General features: G+C 38.3%; 1 protein-coding gene across 1 annotated transcript in view; it reads left to right on the plus strand.

The window, feature by feature from the left end:
- The window catches only part of CADPS2 (calcium dependent secretion activator 2), a 453,461-nt gene that overhangs the window by 197,867 nt on the left and 238,145 nt on the right, over nt 1–17,449 (plus strand). Inside the window, exons 4-5 of the mRNA XM_082692417.1 lie at nt 8,100–8,224; nt 9,894–10,005. Of these exons, the coding sequence (XP_082548543.1) occupies nt 8,100–8,224; nt 9,894–10,005 (237 nt within the window). The remainder of the gene's footprint in view (nt 1–8,099; nt 8,225–9,893; nt 10,006–17,449) is intronic.

The raw sequence follows: 17,449 nt of genomic DNA on the forward strand, positions 1-17,449 counted from the left end.
CCTTGCTGAGCAGAGAGCCCGATGATGCAGTGCTTGATCCCAGGACCCTGAAATCATGATCTGAGCTGAAAGCAGAGGCTTAACCCTCTGCACCACCCAGGTGCCCCAATGACTGAATTGTTTTTTAAAGGAAGATTAAATAAAGTAATGTGCAAAAACTTAAGATTTAGAGGAACACTCAGATTATAACTCTCCTTATCCTGAGTTGGCCTCTTACCGATCTCTCTCCCCCTCACCTCACCACCCCCTCATCTCTTCCTTTGCCTCCCCCTCTTTCTTTCTCTGTGTCCTCTTTTTTGTCACATGTTGTTATTAGTGGAAGCCTCTCTCTTTGTAGTTTCTTACATTGTTGGGATTTTAGCGTTGCCTTTTTATAAAGTTGATTAACCTTTCATGTTCCAAACTATCCTTTTTTTTTTTTTTCAGGTACGTATCCTTTTTGCCTGTGCAGTAAAGCTAAAATAGTACTACCCTGGATACTACTACTAATAGTCATTCCATGCACACTTTCTGTATGACAGGCGCTGTGCCATTGTGGGTGTTAACATAATTGCCTTCATTTGCACTTCATCACTTTGGTGAGGAAACTAGTATCAAGTTATGCTGAAGGTGCTCGCCCAGGCTCCCTGTGCATGTTGGAATTGGTCTTTGAGTCCCGAAACTCTCTCTGGTGTCTGCCCTGTTTAACTGTCTCTCCACCATTATACTCTGCTGTGGGCAAGAGCTCTGGTACTGGTACTGATTTATTATTATTTTTTTAATTGATCTGACCCCCCCCCACACACACACACATCTTCACCTGAAACTACTCAGAATCTTGCTATATTTGTGTAATTAATTTCCTTGTGGGCTGCTATCATTGTATAGCTATACAGAGTAATTCCTTTGATTTTTGTTGAAAGAACAGAATGGAATACTTTCTCCTAAGTAATAATGTAATTTGTCAAGTAATTGTTATCTTTATGGCCTAGAAAGCCATGCCATGATTTCATTCATTGGCATAGCTATATTGCCTTGGGCATATTACTGGAGCTCTGTGGTTCAAATTTGATACCAAATTGAAACTTCAAGTATGTTTAAGGTATGTCAACAACAGTAATAGCAATAAGTAAAACAGTTTTTTATAAACACTATTGATCACCCAACTTAAACTAATTTCATTCAATGTATATAGGAAATTTGTTTTATTGATACACTCGATGTCTTTTTAAAGGAAGTTTAAAATCTGTCCTACAGGTTATTAAAACTGAAAGTGAAGGATGTTTACAATAAAGTTTTGAAATCCTAACAAACTTGGATTTTATATTACAGTGAATTATTTTAAAATTTGTACTTTTATTGGACAGGGCTCTTTATACTACATTTTATTTACATAGGTATATATTTTATGAATCAACTTTTAGAATGACTTAGTATATTCTTCTCTATTTAAGAATAATTTAAAATCTTGGCTATCTTAGATTTCTGTACTTGGTTTTCTCTTCTCCTTTTTTAAAGAGAGAGTGTGTGAAAGCACGCACGTGAGTTGGGGGTGGGGGCAGGGCCAAGGCCAAGGGCGAGAATCCCAAGCAGGCTTCATGCCCGGTGCAGAGCCAGGAGCAGGGCTTGATCTCATGACCCTGCGATCGTGACCTGGACTGAAATCAAGAGTTGGATACGTAATGGACCTAGCCACCCAGGTGCCCCGGTTTTTGTCCTTTCAATATTTATGTAAAAACAATTGTAATATATGAAGGTGTCATTGCAGCACTTTTGTAGTAGTTAGAGTTGGAAACAACGTTAAGGTCCATCAGTAGAAGAGCGACTGAATAAATTCTGGAACAGCCGTACAAGGGAGGGGGAATGCTTTACTGTCTTAAAATTGTGTAAAGAAGGGGCGCCTGTGTGGCTCAGTGGGTTAAGCCTCTGCCTTTGGCTCAGGTCATGATCCCAGGGTCCTGGGATCGAGCCCCGAATCGGGCTCTCTGCTCAGCAGGGAGCCTGCTTCCTCCTCCCCCTCTGCCTGCCTCTCTGCCTAGTTGTGATCTCTGTCTGTCAAATAAATACATAAAATCCTTTTTAAAAATTGTGTAAAGAAGATCAATATGTAGTGTTATGTAAAAGCACAAGTAACAGAACAATCTGAATATCCCATTTATTTAAAAATAAATAAAAACCTGTGTTTGGGTACACACATCACACACATGGATAGAAGTACATAGTATAGACAGGCCTGGATTTGTTAAGATACAAATTCCTATCGTCATGGAGTTTTTTTTTTTTTTTTTTTTTTTTTTTTTAAAGATTTTATTTATTTATCAGAGAGAGGGGGGAGAGAGCAAGCACAGGCAGACAGAATGGCAGGCAGAGGCAGAGGGAGAAGCAGGCTCCCTGCCGAGCAAGGAGCCCAATATGGGACTCGATCCCAGGACACCGGGATCATGACCTGAGCCGAAGGCAGCTGCTTAACCAACTGAGCCACCCAGGCGTCCCTCGTCATGGAGTTTTTAAAGGACACTCTTCATAGGTACATTCATCCTTTCTACTGTCAACTCTGTGGATAACTCTCAGATCTGTATCTATATTTGCGGCCTTATAGTTAAGGTCCAGACTGAATTTCCAGCAACTTATTGCAATCAGATGCTTGAGTTTTCAAATAAGTCCCTTTACCTCTTGTGCCATCTGTGCATGTATCTGTAGGATGTCATTATCCTCCGCCTTCTATCCTTTTTCTTTGGTTTAAGTCCACCAGTATAGCGGGGCCCTGGGAAATGGCACAGAAGTGTTGAACTTTTTAAATATCAAAAGCTGCTCTTCCAAAAGTGTCTTCTTCTGAGAAAGAGCTTTCCATAAAGCTGCCTTCATTATTCCTATTAACCAGAAATGCTGTATTTAAAAGAATTTGTTCAGTGCCTAATATGATTTTGAGACTGCTTTCAGGGTCGTAGTTAATTTGTACTTTTTAAGAGACTCTTGGTAATTCTTTTTAAACGTCTCAATTTTCAGTTATTCAGTGAAGGAGGGAGAGCCCTGTATGTAGATTATAGTGACATCTTGCCTTTATTTGTATATTTTACAAGTCCTACTAATGTACCTGTTTTGCATACACATCTTTTTCATTATAGTGTTAGCATTTTCCTGACTGTTGTAAGCAGGACAATGACAGAAAGACACCCACAGATACAGGCAAGGGGTGCAGCTTTCCTTACGCATCCAGAGCCTGCTAAAGCTCCCCTACGTAGAGCCATGTGAGCTAGGACACAGCTGTGGGCTCTCAGTCATCCAGGCAGGTTTGCCTGCATCCGGGTCCCAGGAAGGCACTCAGCAGCAGACAGGACTTGTTGATGCTCCAGAAGATACCTAGCATCAGGCCTTCCTGATCGACTCGCTGCCTTCCATTCTCAAGCATAGCTTTTCCCTCTTGGTCCCTCTTCAAGAGCTTGGGAAGAGTGTCCATCCACCTTGTCACCATATACGAGTAATTAAAAGTAACACAAAGCAATCCTGATGGCTTATCATGAATGCGGTGACTCTAAATCAGTGTGGGGGACAAATCCCCTGTGGGCAGCAGAAAGAGACCTTAGACCCACATGATTGCTGAAAACTTGAGAAGAATTCCTACTTCCTAAGTGAATATCTAAGTCAGTGCCACCAGAATCTGGTGTTGGAATATTGAAGTTATGAGCCTCAACTTTACTGAAGCAAATAATCTTGGATAAATTTTAAGAATTTTATTTTACCCTGTAGTTAGAGTTTATTTTTGTTTTTTGTTTTTTTTAAGATTTATTTATTTGAGAGAGAGCACAAGCAGGAGGGGCTAGGGAGAGAGCGAGAGAGAATCCCAAGTAGACTCCCCTCTGATCACAGAGCCAGACAAGAGGCTTGATCTCACAATCCTGAGATCACTACTTGAGCCCAAACCAAGAGTCAGATATGTAACTGACTGTGCCACAGAGGTGCCCCTGTAGTTAGATCCTTAGTTCATGTTTTCTCTTACAAAATAAGTGATGTATTTGGAATTATAGATCATTGTTGATTTTAATGACTCAATTTTTGTAATAGAATTAATGGTAATTTGGTAAAGAAACATTTGAAAGCAATCACTGGATTGAAAATAAGGCAAAACTATTACTTGTAAAAAGTTTTTAACTTTCTTGTATACCAGCAATCATCGGTATAAAGGACACATATTCTTTAGAAGCCCAAAATATAAAATACTATGAAATGATTTTAACACAGAATGTGTAGGAACTACATAGTAGAAAAAAGTTTGACTTTATCAAAAGATAATAGAATAGGTTTTAATAAATGGAGAGAATTCCCTTTTTATTGAAAAGAAATATAGTAAGTTGGAAACATCTATTTCCTTCTTGTTCTAACTGGTATCCTAACATCTCGTAAAGCCATGAGAATTCAGACGGTATAGTACAGCTCAGGAGATTGACTTTTAGGACAAATTTCAGCATCAAACCCCAGTTCTTATTATAATAGTTTTTATAATAATAGCATAAATATAATTTGACTTCTAAAGTAAATGAGTTCCAGATAGATGAAAAATTAAGGTAAAATGCCATTTAACATCGCTGTTAAGTTTTAGATAACTTGAAGATTTAAACAGTAGAAGCATGTTGAAGAAATAAGGTTAATATTTATATAACCTTTGGTTAAGTAAAGACTCTTTAAGCAGGAAGTCAAAATCAGAAACTATAAATCAAAGTGCTAAAATGCGGCTATCTAATATTTTAAAACTATATATATATTTTTAAAAGCCACGAGAAGAGTTAAATAGAAAGTAACCAGCTGTGACAATATTTTCCATATATGGTATCAGAAACGGTCCATGTCTTTATCTTTAGAGGTTCTTTTTTTTTTTTTTAATCTTTTTTTTTTTTTAATCTCTCTCTACTAGAGAGAAAGAAGGCCTAATGTAATATATAAAGGGACAACTATAATAAAAGAACAAGTCATAAAAGAAATTCAGATGACTAATAAAGAGAAAAGGCTCAGTCTCTGAAGTAATTTTTAAAAGTGCAGTTTAGAACCCTGCTCAATTCTGTGTGATTGGATTTATTATATTTATGAGTTTATATGTCTTTTTCCCTGCCAGTCTGAGGTCATCTAGAACAGGATCTATTGTTTTGATATTTTATCATTCTTATTTTCTAATGCCTGCCCTTTCCCAATGCCTGTCACAGATGGATGGATAAAAGGATGGAGAGATAGATAGATGAAATAATTTTTGAAGTTCCATATGCCCTGTTCTTCAGTGCTGGTCATAGACAAGGAATGTAGGTTGAAGTTGTAGCTTCTGTCATCATGTTTGCATTATACGTGCTCAATAACAATTTTGAACCAAGGGATTTGGATGACTTTTGATAACTATTGCACTGTTAATGATTTTCAACATACTTTGAAACCAATATACTAGTAAGTTTTGAGAATCCTTTTAGGTCACGGTTCGAATCTAGTCCTATAGATACTCGTAGAAGCGTGTCAGGTACACAGGGCAAGGTTCAGAGGTTATATGTTACAGTATATATTCAAATTATTGTTGCCTATCAGCTATTAGAATGTCAATTCCAAGAGACTAGGGACATTGGTCGCTGACACTAGACTATGGTCTGACAAATTTAAAGTACTCAGTTTTTTGAAAGAAGAGGCCCAGATTGTTTTATGTTCTTCCCCTTCTCCCCCGCCACATTACATCACTCCTAGCCTTACATCACCTCCATAGGCATCATTTTAAGGAGCAGCAAATATGCCATTGTATGCCACAAAATTTATATAATCTTCCCTTCATCTTTGATAGTTCAGTTGCTTGCTTTTGCTTTTACGCATAATGTTGTACTGAATATGTTCCTGCTTATTTTTCCAGTACTTATGATTATTTTGCTAGGGCAGATTCCTAGAAACAGCCTTACTGGATGAATAGACATGTACATATATTTTGGTGCATGATATGAATTTCCAGTACACTTAATGTAATAGCAAATACATAGTTAATGTCAGCTATTTCAGTCGGTGTGTGAACCACTCTGTTTTCATAGCCAGGAAGTCCTGCTGTCCTCATAAAGGTGCTTTGTAGATATTTTATTCTTTTGAAGATTTACATTGGAAGTCTGAATCCTCATAAATAATACATTCACAGAAGTAGAAAAAAGCAATGTATTTTGAGTCAAAGCAAATTGACAGCAAGGGTAATGTATTCTTTTATCACAGAATACAGAGAAAATAGTAGGAAGATAATGACTGGTATTAATTCCTGAAAGTGTTTAAACATGCCAATTAGGTAGAAAACAAGGAAATATCTTGGTGAATACCGAAAATATTCACCTGTTACCTTCTTCCCTCCTTCCTTGCCTTTTTGGGGGATGGGGTGGGAGGGAGGACTTTTGTTTTTAATTCATTTATTGTAGAATTCATAAGCATTTTCTAACTGTATGTATCTTTTTACTTTTAGCTTTTATAAGAGAAATTATCAAGGGGGTATCAGTTTGTATTCTAGAATGTCAGGCTTTATAAGGACTATTAAATACCACTATACTTATATTTATGCACACCTTTAAAACTGCACATTTTTGTCAAATATCATAAAAGTTTAGTCCTCTGGCTTTTACAGTTAGGATCTGCCGGGATCCTTGTGCCTTTGCTTCTCTCTGCCTGAAAGCATGTTTTTAAATGTTTCTCCCTTCTTTCACAGGAGCTGGCCATTAACATTGCTTGTCCTTGTCTCAGGAGGTCCCAGACCTCCTAGTCCCAGACCTAATAGGTCAAAAAATTCTTGTGGCTTGCCTACTGAGGCTTGTGACAGTCCAGTAGTAGCCTGCCTTTGTTGGCATAGGTTTTCCGAATGGATATCCGGGATTGCTTTTCAAGTTCTAATTTACTAATATCTTCCTGGTAACTTCTAAGCTCTCTGTTTTCTAATAAATTATTGGTATACTTGGAATATGTTGATTAGGTCCCTTGTGTGACTTCTCTAAGCATGTTTTGTACCTTATTACCATTCCTAGCACAATGTTCTCTAATTTTACACAAGTCTAATGGTAGAAATGTAACCATGGCCTTCAGTGATAAAAGATAGTGCATATTCAAAGGCCATGGTTACTATTAAATATTTTACATCACCAAATAGGATACCAAATGTTGACAAAAATATGAAAGGAAGTTATCAAAATCTCTAGCTTGTTGAGAGATAGTACTTTTACCTTGCTAGATAAAGGATATCTAAAAAGAAATTTAAGACAATTATCAATATAGAACCCAGAATCCTAGCTACTCTAGTGGTAGTGGGGGGGGGGGGGTTGGGATGAGAGGAAGATGTGACCAGGGCACAAAGAGGACGCTTCTGATATACTGGTTATGGTCTTCCTCTGAACCTGAGTAGTGGGAATGCTGATATTTATTCTTTAAACTGCCACTCATTTTGGACCCTTAATGTATTATTTACATAATTAAATGTTTTTAGTGAGTAAACAAGCAGTATCTAGTGAATAAAGATTTAGAGATGTCGGGGTGGAAAAATTTTCCTTCTAGTTTCCTTGGCTGGTCTAATAATTGACGTAAGACAGATTAACAGGAGAAAAACAAATTTAATTTGAATGTACATGAAATATGAGGCTCCAAGAAGTGACCAAAGCAAGCTGCTTTAATATTTCTTAGACAAACAATAAATTTATGAAGAATTGACAGAAGCTTGAGCTCTGGGGATGGTAAGTTAGTAAAGAAGTAATGAGGTTTGCTTATACAGTCTCTTTGGCCTTAAAGTCCCTGTTTCTGGTAATAAGGATGTTTTCTACCTTCCCGTACGGATGGCTGGGGAAGGTACCTTTCATGTGGGAGATGTATTTCCTGGTTTTAGGGGCACAAAGAAAGAGTCAGACTCTCCTTACTGTACTCCCTGTGCTAAAATGGGGCATATATTGGAGTGGCCCGTCCGGAACTATCAAAGAATAGTTGTTGAAGATGTGTGTTCTTGAAGGATCTGAAATAGAAGGCAGTTTCCTGGGAGTTCACAGGATCATGAGTGAGCACAGTTCTTTACATACATATTAGTTTTCATTTGTCTTACTCTAATGGAACTGGCAGCACTTTTCCCTTCACGTGTTGTCCTTGTGCAGGGCCTCGCTAATCCTGTCTGTATTGTTCCAGTTTTAGTATCGGTGCTGCAGAAGAGAACATGCCTTTCCCTTCATGTAAAGTGGCAGGGAGATGGGGTAAAAGATGAAACTCACTGCGTCCCCCAGTGATGGTTCGCGGGGTCGTCAGTATTTTTCTCTTTGGAGAACTGCGCCTTGATGTAGATGGGGAATTGCAAACAGTCGTAGAATACAGTATAAGTACTTTTGAGGGATTTTGACATTAGAGGAAAAAGCCAACAAAGGAATGCTTATGAAGAGAATTAGTTTAAAAGATGAGCAAATTCTGTGTAGACCTATTAGGCTGTGTGCACATGACGACGACAGATCGTTGATTTCAGCTGAAAGACAATGTCGCAAAGGATTGGTTTGCCATATTTAATCACATGGCTCCAAATAAAGATGAATATGTCCCGGGAATCTATTCCGGAGCTGTCACCTGGATGGCCTTGACCGTTCAAGGCTAAAGATCCCACACACTGAATTGAGAATTTTTCTCCCTTAATTCGAATCCATTTTCATTTATAGTCTTGTTTCAGCTCTACTTTATCTCAGACCATCTTAATTCTAAGAAATGGCAAAAATTCTTGGCTAAACCTTTTCTAGACATCTCAAATAAAAATTAGGCCTCTTTTCCATTTTAATTGAACCCCTCTTTTCCCTCTGGCACATGACTTTAATTTCAGGAGAACAAATTGCCTCTGGATACTAGTTTCCTCGGTCCCTGAAATGGCCTCTACTTTACTATGCTCACATTATGCTGTTATCACTGCCGCAGTAGGAGAGGAAGACGTCACAGTTACTCAATTTTTATTAGACTTTTCCCCATTTTTTTGTCTATCCCAGGCTTTCTGAATATGGTTTATAAAATAAAGTTCAAATAATGCCTTGAAAAGGGTAAATGTATTTTTAAAAAAAAACAGTATAAGAAAATCCATATTTTTATATGGCAATTTATTTGTAGCGGGGCTCCTTATTTTGTTAAATCCCACTTTTGTGTGTTTTCCTCAATGGCATTTTCTTCCAGCTGTGCTGCATCGCATGTCTGCGATCTCAGAGTTAGGAGAAGTATTGATAAGATTTTTTAATATCAGGTGTGTGCCAGTTGTGTTTGTAAATACGCTAGGATAAATTGGTGTGTGGTAAAGCTGAGATGCTACTAATTAAAAGATAAGCCAAGAAAAATGTTATTTTGTTACGATGATTTGAAAAGCCAGATGTCGACAGACTAACTCCATGCCTGGGAGAGTGTATTGGGAAATTAACTGCAAAACGTTCATATTTTTATAATGCCTATTTCTTTCCTTTTGGTAGGAGCTTTTAAAAATCATATAACTTAATAGACTTTCCAAGAAGTGTTGGGGTAAAGTCTTCAGCATGCAAACAAAGGCTTCCGCGAAACCGTCTCCTATATAAACAAACCTTTAGTAATTTCCCCCAGGCATCTGTAATAATGGGGTTATAATTTATATTTGAATAAATAAGACATTTCAGTGGCTACATATCTTTACCTTAACCTAAATTCTCACTGCACACTGTCTTTTATACTCTAATGTGCTAATTTTTAGAACAGCTTTGAAATTATTATAAGCTGTAAAACTTACTGTTATTTTTCTTCTTGACTGTGCCATCTGTCAAAAACAAAAGCAAAGACAAAAATCTCATTGAGCTGCGAAAGATTCTGTATTGCTTTAATGGGACTTCTAAGGAGATACATCTGGCTGGAAAAAATATTAATGCTGCATCTTCAAGAAAATCTTTGTTCCTTTATTGCAGATGGGGAACTCAAGGTGATTTTACCACCACCCATCCTCGGCCTGTGGTCAAAGTAAAACTCTTCACGGAAAGCACTGGGGTCCTGGCCCTCGAAGATAAAGAGCTGGGAAGGGTGAGTTCTGCTCAACCCTGTGTGTTCAAGGTCACACAATTTTTACTTCTTTCGAGTCATAGTTAAAGTACACTGGTAGGTAGTGTGTGAATTTTCTGTTCATAAACTGTGTAAAACAATGTATTTGTAGTTTTCCACAGTCCCAGATTACAGCTCCAATTTATTAAACATAATTGTCAATAATATAGAAAGTAGTGTGACAGGCTTTGGGTATGAAAATGTTGTGTATGTAAGATCACAGTCGGAGACCCACTTTTCTTACCACGAACTGGTCAGTGGATGCGAAGGACAAGCCAACTTGTCCTTCTTGGTGAGAGAGAATTCTCATTTAAACATTTGTGTCGATGAGTTAAAAGCAGCATCTTGAGATTTGGAATCCTCTGTTTGGGTCCGTTATGATCAGACTGATTACAGAATACCTAAGGCTACATCTCTCTTACCTCTCCTATTTTCCCTGTGAGGTCCTTTCCACACATCTTTTAACATTGAATTTTTTTTTTAAAGATTTTATTTAATTATTTGACAGAGAGGGACCACGAGTAAGCAGAGAGGCAGGCCGAGAGCAAGTTGGGGAAGCAGGCTCCCTGCTGAGCAGAGAGCCTGATGAGGGGCTTGATCCCAGGACCCTGAGATCATGACCTGAGCCAAAGGCAGAGGCTTAACCCACCGAGTCACCCAGGCGCCCCAAACATTGAATTTTTTATGCTGCATTCACTTCATACCTAGAATATATCCTCTAATGCCAGTATTTCTCCACTGTACTCAGCTTCTTCTGACAGTTAAAAAAGCATTCAGATTAGGGTAGATTTGTGATCTTAACACCTTTCTGTGTGAAAGTTCATCTGCAGTCTCATTTATAAAGTAGATGGACTTCAGTGCGAAGGCTACGAAGTTATCTTCTGTCACATGGGTCTCTTCTTACCCAGATCTGAAGACTGAATTCATAGGTGTCTTCCAGAGGTTAAAGCCTTCGCAAATCTTCCTTGAAAATTTCTGGTGAAGACTGACAGCTTATGTAGTGCTAGATGTTGAAAGATACTGGGATCATTGGGTATATTGGAATTTTTTTCCCCTAAAGTTGTGACTATTCATTGCAAAACCTTCTCTTCTGCCTCCTTGAGATTATTTCTATTTCTAGGAATTTTGTGAATCTGTACCCACACTCTAGAGATTGAGTCAGTATTCACATTCTGGATTTTGTTTTTTGCTTCCTTGCTACGTGTATTTTTTAAGACTTAGGAGCTAGGCTATACCATTCATTCATGTGCTTACATATTTGTGCACTGATCCATTCATCAGAAGTATACAGGTAGCATAATCTCACAGAAGAGCCCTGGATACTACCTTTGGTCTTACAGATTTATGAATCAGGATTTTTCATTTAAACTATTATTCCATCAATTTTACCCTATTTCCTTAAAAGCAGCCATTCTAAGTCTAAAGCTATAATGTAATGCTTTAGATTTATTTTTTTTAAAGATTTTATTAATTTATTTATTTGACAGACAGAGATCACAAGTAGGCAGAGAGAGAAGAGGAGGCAGGTTGGCCGCTGAGCAGAGAGCCCGATGCAGGGCTCAATCCCACAACCCCAGGATCATGACCTGAGCTGAAGGCAGAGGCTTTAATCCACTGAGCCACCCAGGCACCCCATGCTTTAGATATTTTTAATTCATTTCTCCACTGGCCATATATATGCAGGTTTTAAGTTAGGTATGTAAATGGTATGTTTTCCAGTCAGTTGTATGTCTGAGAAAAGCCTCATGCCCCTTTGCTCCCTTCATACAAGACCACTTTTCTTTCTGTGCTAGAGTTTCTGAACCCCAGGACTATTGATATTTTGAGCAGGATAATGCTTTGTTGCTAGGAGCTTTTCTAGCAGCATCTGTAACCTGCAGTCAGATGCCAGTAGTTCACCAAATTCTAAGTCAAGATGGTCAAAATGTCTGCAGACATTGCCCTGGGACGTGCGCATCGTCACCCTACTTAGAAATCCATTGAACTATACTAATGATCTGAGTAGGTTCTGTGATGATAATTATCATTTACGTGTTAATGACTTCCAGTTTTTTATTTTTTCTTTCTTCAGTCTTTGGATTTGTATATCCAGTCTGCATCCTTGGTATTTCTAGTGGCATTTAACAGTTATCTCAAACTAAATATTTCTAAAATAGAACTTATGATTAGCACCCCCATAAAGTTTTTCAGAGAGTTGGTTTTCAAGCCAGTGACCTTGACATAGAATACTCCTATCTATTTGCAAGTTCTGTCAGCTTTCCCTAAATTTATTCCGACTCTATCCACGTCATAGTATCTCCTGTACCCTGATTCAGGACACCATCCTTCCTTACTGGTAATAGTTTCCTCATTACTTCCCCATTTATCATCTTGTCCCCTCTGAGCTAGCTTTCACACTTCAGCTACTATAATCTATTTAAAATTCAAAGCAAATCACATCATTCTCCCTTAAAAGATTCCAGTCTTCTCATTTGTTTGGAATAAAAATCAGACTCCTCATCGTAGTGTAGCATATTCCAAGAATGGTTCTCAGGGTGGGACCCTGAATCCGCAACAGCAGCATCTGGAAAATTGTTCAAAATGCAGACTCTCAGGCCTCGCACTGGCTCTGCGGCACCAGAAACTCTGAAGGCCGTGGGCTGCAGTCCGTTTATCAAGGCTTCCTGGTAATTTCACCAGCGTTGAAGTCCGTCGCTGTACGTGCACTGATTTCTTCTTCTGATTTCATCCCCTGTCTCAGCCACCTTGCTTACCCTCATCCTTCCTTCAGACTCCGCGTTCTTTCTGTGCCTCAAACATACCTGATTCATTCCTGCTTTAAACTTGGGATTTGGGGACGGGTTATAGTCTGAGCCCATGTGCATACACAGAAGAAACTGGTGATCCTCTCTGGGTCATAGAGCTGCTAGTAATATTTGCTATATATTTATCTACTTTTATACTGGGAAGCAGGAACAGTTTTTTTTTGGTTTTTTGCTTTTTTAATGTGAAGGCAAAGGGCTTACATGATCTGAAGTTTATAGTCTAAACTTTTAGAAATAGATATCTGGGGATCTGAGTTTTAATTAAAATTTTGCATAGCAGTTGCATTCAAAGAGGAGCAACACCGTCCATGAAATAGATCCCTACCACAAGGAGATAGCGCCATTGTACAGCTGGTAAAATGGCTAAGGGAGAAGAAAGCTGACAATAACGAACATGGACAAAGATGCAAAACAACAGAAACTTAATCTCTGCTGATAGAAGTGCAAAACTATATAGCCACTTCGGGCATACAATTTGCCAGGTGTGGTTTTTATTTATTTATTTTTTTAAAGTGAAACATAGACATGCCATATCAACCCAACAGTTGCCCTCTTAGGTATTTACACAAGTGTTTATTAGTAAATATCTCTAGGGGAATGTTTATAACAGCTTTATTCATAATCACTAAAATCTGGGAATCAGGGGCACCTCGGTGGCTCCGTCAGTTAAGCATCTGCCTTCGGCTCAGGTCATGATCCCAGGGTCCGGAATCGAGCCCCGCATCAGGCTCCCTGCTCCATGGGAAGCCTGTTTGCTTCTTCCTTTCCCACTGCTTGTGTTCCCTCTCTTGCTGTGACACTCTCTGTCAAATAAATAAAATCTTTAAAAAAAATAAGATAAAAACCGGGAGCAGTAAAGGTCCTTCAACAGAGGAATGGCTGAACAAACTGGGGTACGTGCATAAAATTCTATTCAGTGATAAAAAGAAATTAACTATTAAGTCATGCAACAAGATAGATGAAACTTCAGTGCAAGAGAAAGAAATCAGACCCTTCGCCCCATTTAATCCTCTTTGAGAATGGTGGTGACATTTCTGGGTTGAGACAGAGAAGTGAGAATCCGATTAAGACCACTCAGCAAGTGGGAGAGTCGGTATTTGAACTCGGGTGTTTTGACCCCAAAGCCTATGTTCTAAATCATTAACTAGTACACTGGATGAGATGACGAAATTTGGCAGTATTGTACAAATTATGGTATGAGTGTGAGCCGATTTAATTTCATGGCTTAAAGCAGGAACGGGGTATTATTTAAGCTAATGTCATTTTATGCATCGTCCTTTAATACATTTTATATCAATTTGTGCCATGGTTTGCATCTTATTACAGTACACTGGGGCTGCTCTTTAATGTGACGGTGCTTCTCAACTCTGTGTGTGCATAAGAACCCCCCGTAGGGAGTGTGTGAAAGGACTCAACCTGTGAGCCCACACTTTTTTTTTTTCAGTTGGTTTGTGGCGAGCCCAGACCAGGAGTATTTTAAGCACTTTCTCAGGAGACCGTATGTGCATGTAAGGTTGAGAAGCCCGGTGCCAACAGTATCACTGTGCAGTATCACTGGTTGAGACCTAGTAAGTCACAGGGATAAGAAAAAACCTACTATAGCATATAGTTTTGCAAAATGGTGGTTTGAGTTTAAGTAGGCATTGGGCAATGGAAGGTTATATTCTTCGACCAGTGCTTGTGATGCAGATTTTGTTTGTAGAGGGCAGGTGCAAACACCTATTTATGGAAATGGAGGTGGCATATGGAGATTTTTCATCTGAATTGGTGGCCAACCCTCCACCAGGTGCCTTAGGGAAAACCTGGAGGCAGAAGAACAAATTTTTCATATTATGAGCTTGGGCTAGCAGGCACATAGTTGACCAGTCAAGCACCCAAAATTATATAGCTCATCAGTGATTCTGTAATAGTGCTGGGTGGTGGCAGGTGGCAGCTACGCTTGTGATGCGCAGAGCATAAGGTATCAACTTGTCAGATCAGTAACATTGTGTCAACTATGTTCAAGTAAAAGAAATTCAAAGATGATTTTGTTCCTAAAACTTCAAAAGTGAGGCTTACTTAGCATAGCCGTAGAAAAATCTAAATACGTATGTCACAGGACATCTCTTTGTAGACAGCAAGTTTTGCACTGAGTCTCTCAGAAGGAGTTCTTGCACTCCTTAGTAACTTTTAAACTTGCTTAAAGATGTTCTTGAATACAAAATAAACTTTTATTTACTTTTTTCAATTTTTAAAGATTTATTTGAGAGAGAGCGAGCCCAGAAGCAGAGGGAGAGGAAGAGAGAATCCTCAAGCAGACTCCCTGCTGAGTGTGGATTCTGATGCAGGGCTCGATCCCAGGGCCCTGAGAGTGTGACGAGCTGAATTAAGAGTTGAAGGCTTAATGGACCGAGCCACCTGGGCACTCCCAAAATGAATTTTTAAAAGTTGACACCCAAGTGACTTTTTAGTTTTAGAAGCATCGCTCTTAAGACATTCTAACTGTTGTTAGAAAAAGCCTAGTGTCTATTCATTCGCTTTGAGTTGACAGCCTTATTCCTACATCTTCAGGACACACGGGAGAGTGCTGGTCCTTCTGCCTCTCTGAGGATGGAGGTTCCTGCAAATCAGAGAATCTGTTTTCCTTTGCGACACCGTGGAGCCAGAGTATCTTTCTTCCAACTTGATTAGACAATATTTTAAGATCGCAAAAGACTTAACAGTTTGCTTACCTCTTAGATACACGTTTTGAGAGTAGTCCTATTCTTGAAATTAAGGTTTTTATTTTGTGTATTTCTCTCACTTTTTCTGTTTGAATATCTGTACTTCCATGTAACATTTCTTGAGATGTTCATCCCTGATAATTCACAGTGACAGTCACCATGCTTGTTTCACAAATACATATACTATATGGAAACAGCAGCTGGCCGTTAATTTCAGATGCATTAGAATTGCTTAATTGATTAGTCCATTAAAATGAACTACTACCTTTCAAACAGCTTGTAATGGCTTAGTGTAGCAAGTAAAAATTAACTTATATATTTGCCTTCTTCGCGGAGTTGTTTCTTCTGTTTGCTTTATGAAGCATCAAAGGAGATATATCTGAAGAGTGATCAGAAAATGCACAATATTTGGTTTTGAAACTTGACAAGAGAGAAGTGATACAGTGGTGTGTTAAAAGATCTATCTTCTTGGAAGAGAAATAGTGTCAGTTAACCAATTAATTGGTCAATCTAATATTCTCTCTTGTCCCTCTAGTTTTTCTGGAGTATATCCTTTTCTGTTACTCTCATTCGTACAGCTTCGGGTGAGTTGAATTCTCTAAGTTCTTCATTAATGTTAAAACTTTTAGGAGTCACTTTAATTATTTTATCCAAACTTAGCAAATTTAATGGGATATCCCCTATATAACTGGTTAGAACCCATCAAGTTTAAACATTTCTCTAATTGCTTGGTTTATACACAGTCATCAAACTTCCAATATCAATATACAAAGTAATAAATTATGAATAGGCTACAGATGTTTTGAGTAAGCATCCTCAATTTTAAAAAATATACAGTTAACTTAATAAAAATCACTTTGGGACTTTTTTTTTTTTTTTTTTTACTCAAACAGTCAAAATTTATATATGAGGATTAAAAAGTAAAGTTTCCAGCATTATATGAACTTGATTCATCTACATATGAATCAAGCTTTAGAAAAGCTACTAGTGAAATCATAGTATGTATTTTTACATAGTATTTATAACAAATGTGTATATATATATATATATATACATTTATATATATATATATGTACATTGTATACACACACACACACACACACATAAATACGTAGTATGTATTTTCTTCACTTTGCAAGCAGAACTTATTATCTAGTTTTATGGAAATTGCCAGCATTGGATGACTGCTACCGTGCCCAGCAAATTCACATCCTCTACTGTAAAGTAGAATGGAGACTCGTTTGCATCTTATGTGTGTAATTCAGCTCACCCTATACTGTGGACATTTTGTAGTTTTAGTGAATAGTGTAGCGTCTCTGAAACTACAAGTCACAGAAAAGGTCTCCTTCCTCCTTCAGTCCACTCATGTAGCCGTTTGTCCCAGAACCCTGCTGTCCTATCTCCAGAGCCATGCCAGTGACAAGAGGCAAGACTGCAGAGAGGTGGAAAGAGCCAGAGATAATTCTTCATACATGGCGCACATTCCTTCTAAATACTTTTTCTCACTGCAATTAATTACGTCTGGATCATTAATCATGTACTGTGAGGACTTATGGTTCAGAGTCTGACTTCAGTTGTTAGTGTCTCTACCTCAGGCCCTCTCTAAGCAGTTGGCTGGCCTCTTCAGTGTAGCGGTGAAGGAAAGCATTTTCTTGCTTTCTTACATTCAGGAAGGTGCAGAGGATATAAATAGGCATCCTCCATGGTGGGTCCATGTGGGTGGTAATATTAGCAGAAGTTGACATTTCAGATTCCCTATAGTAATAGAGGTCTGGCTCTCTCCCACACAAAACAGATATTAGACACATGCACATTATACTTATCTTTTATTTCTAATAGGTGAGGTGTTATTTCAGTATGGTTTTAATTTGCCCTTCTCTAACAACTAATGTAATCATGTTGAACATTTTTTTGCGTGCT

Source organism: Mustela nivalis, assembly GCF_964662115.1.
Source record: "Mustela nivalis genome assembly, chromosome: 12".
NCBI lineage: Eukaryota > Metazoa > Chordata > Mammalia > Carnivora > Mustelidae > Mustela > Mustela nivalis.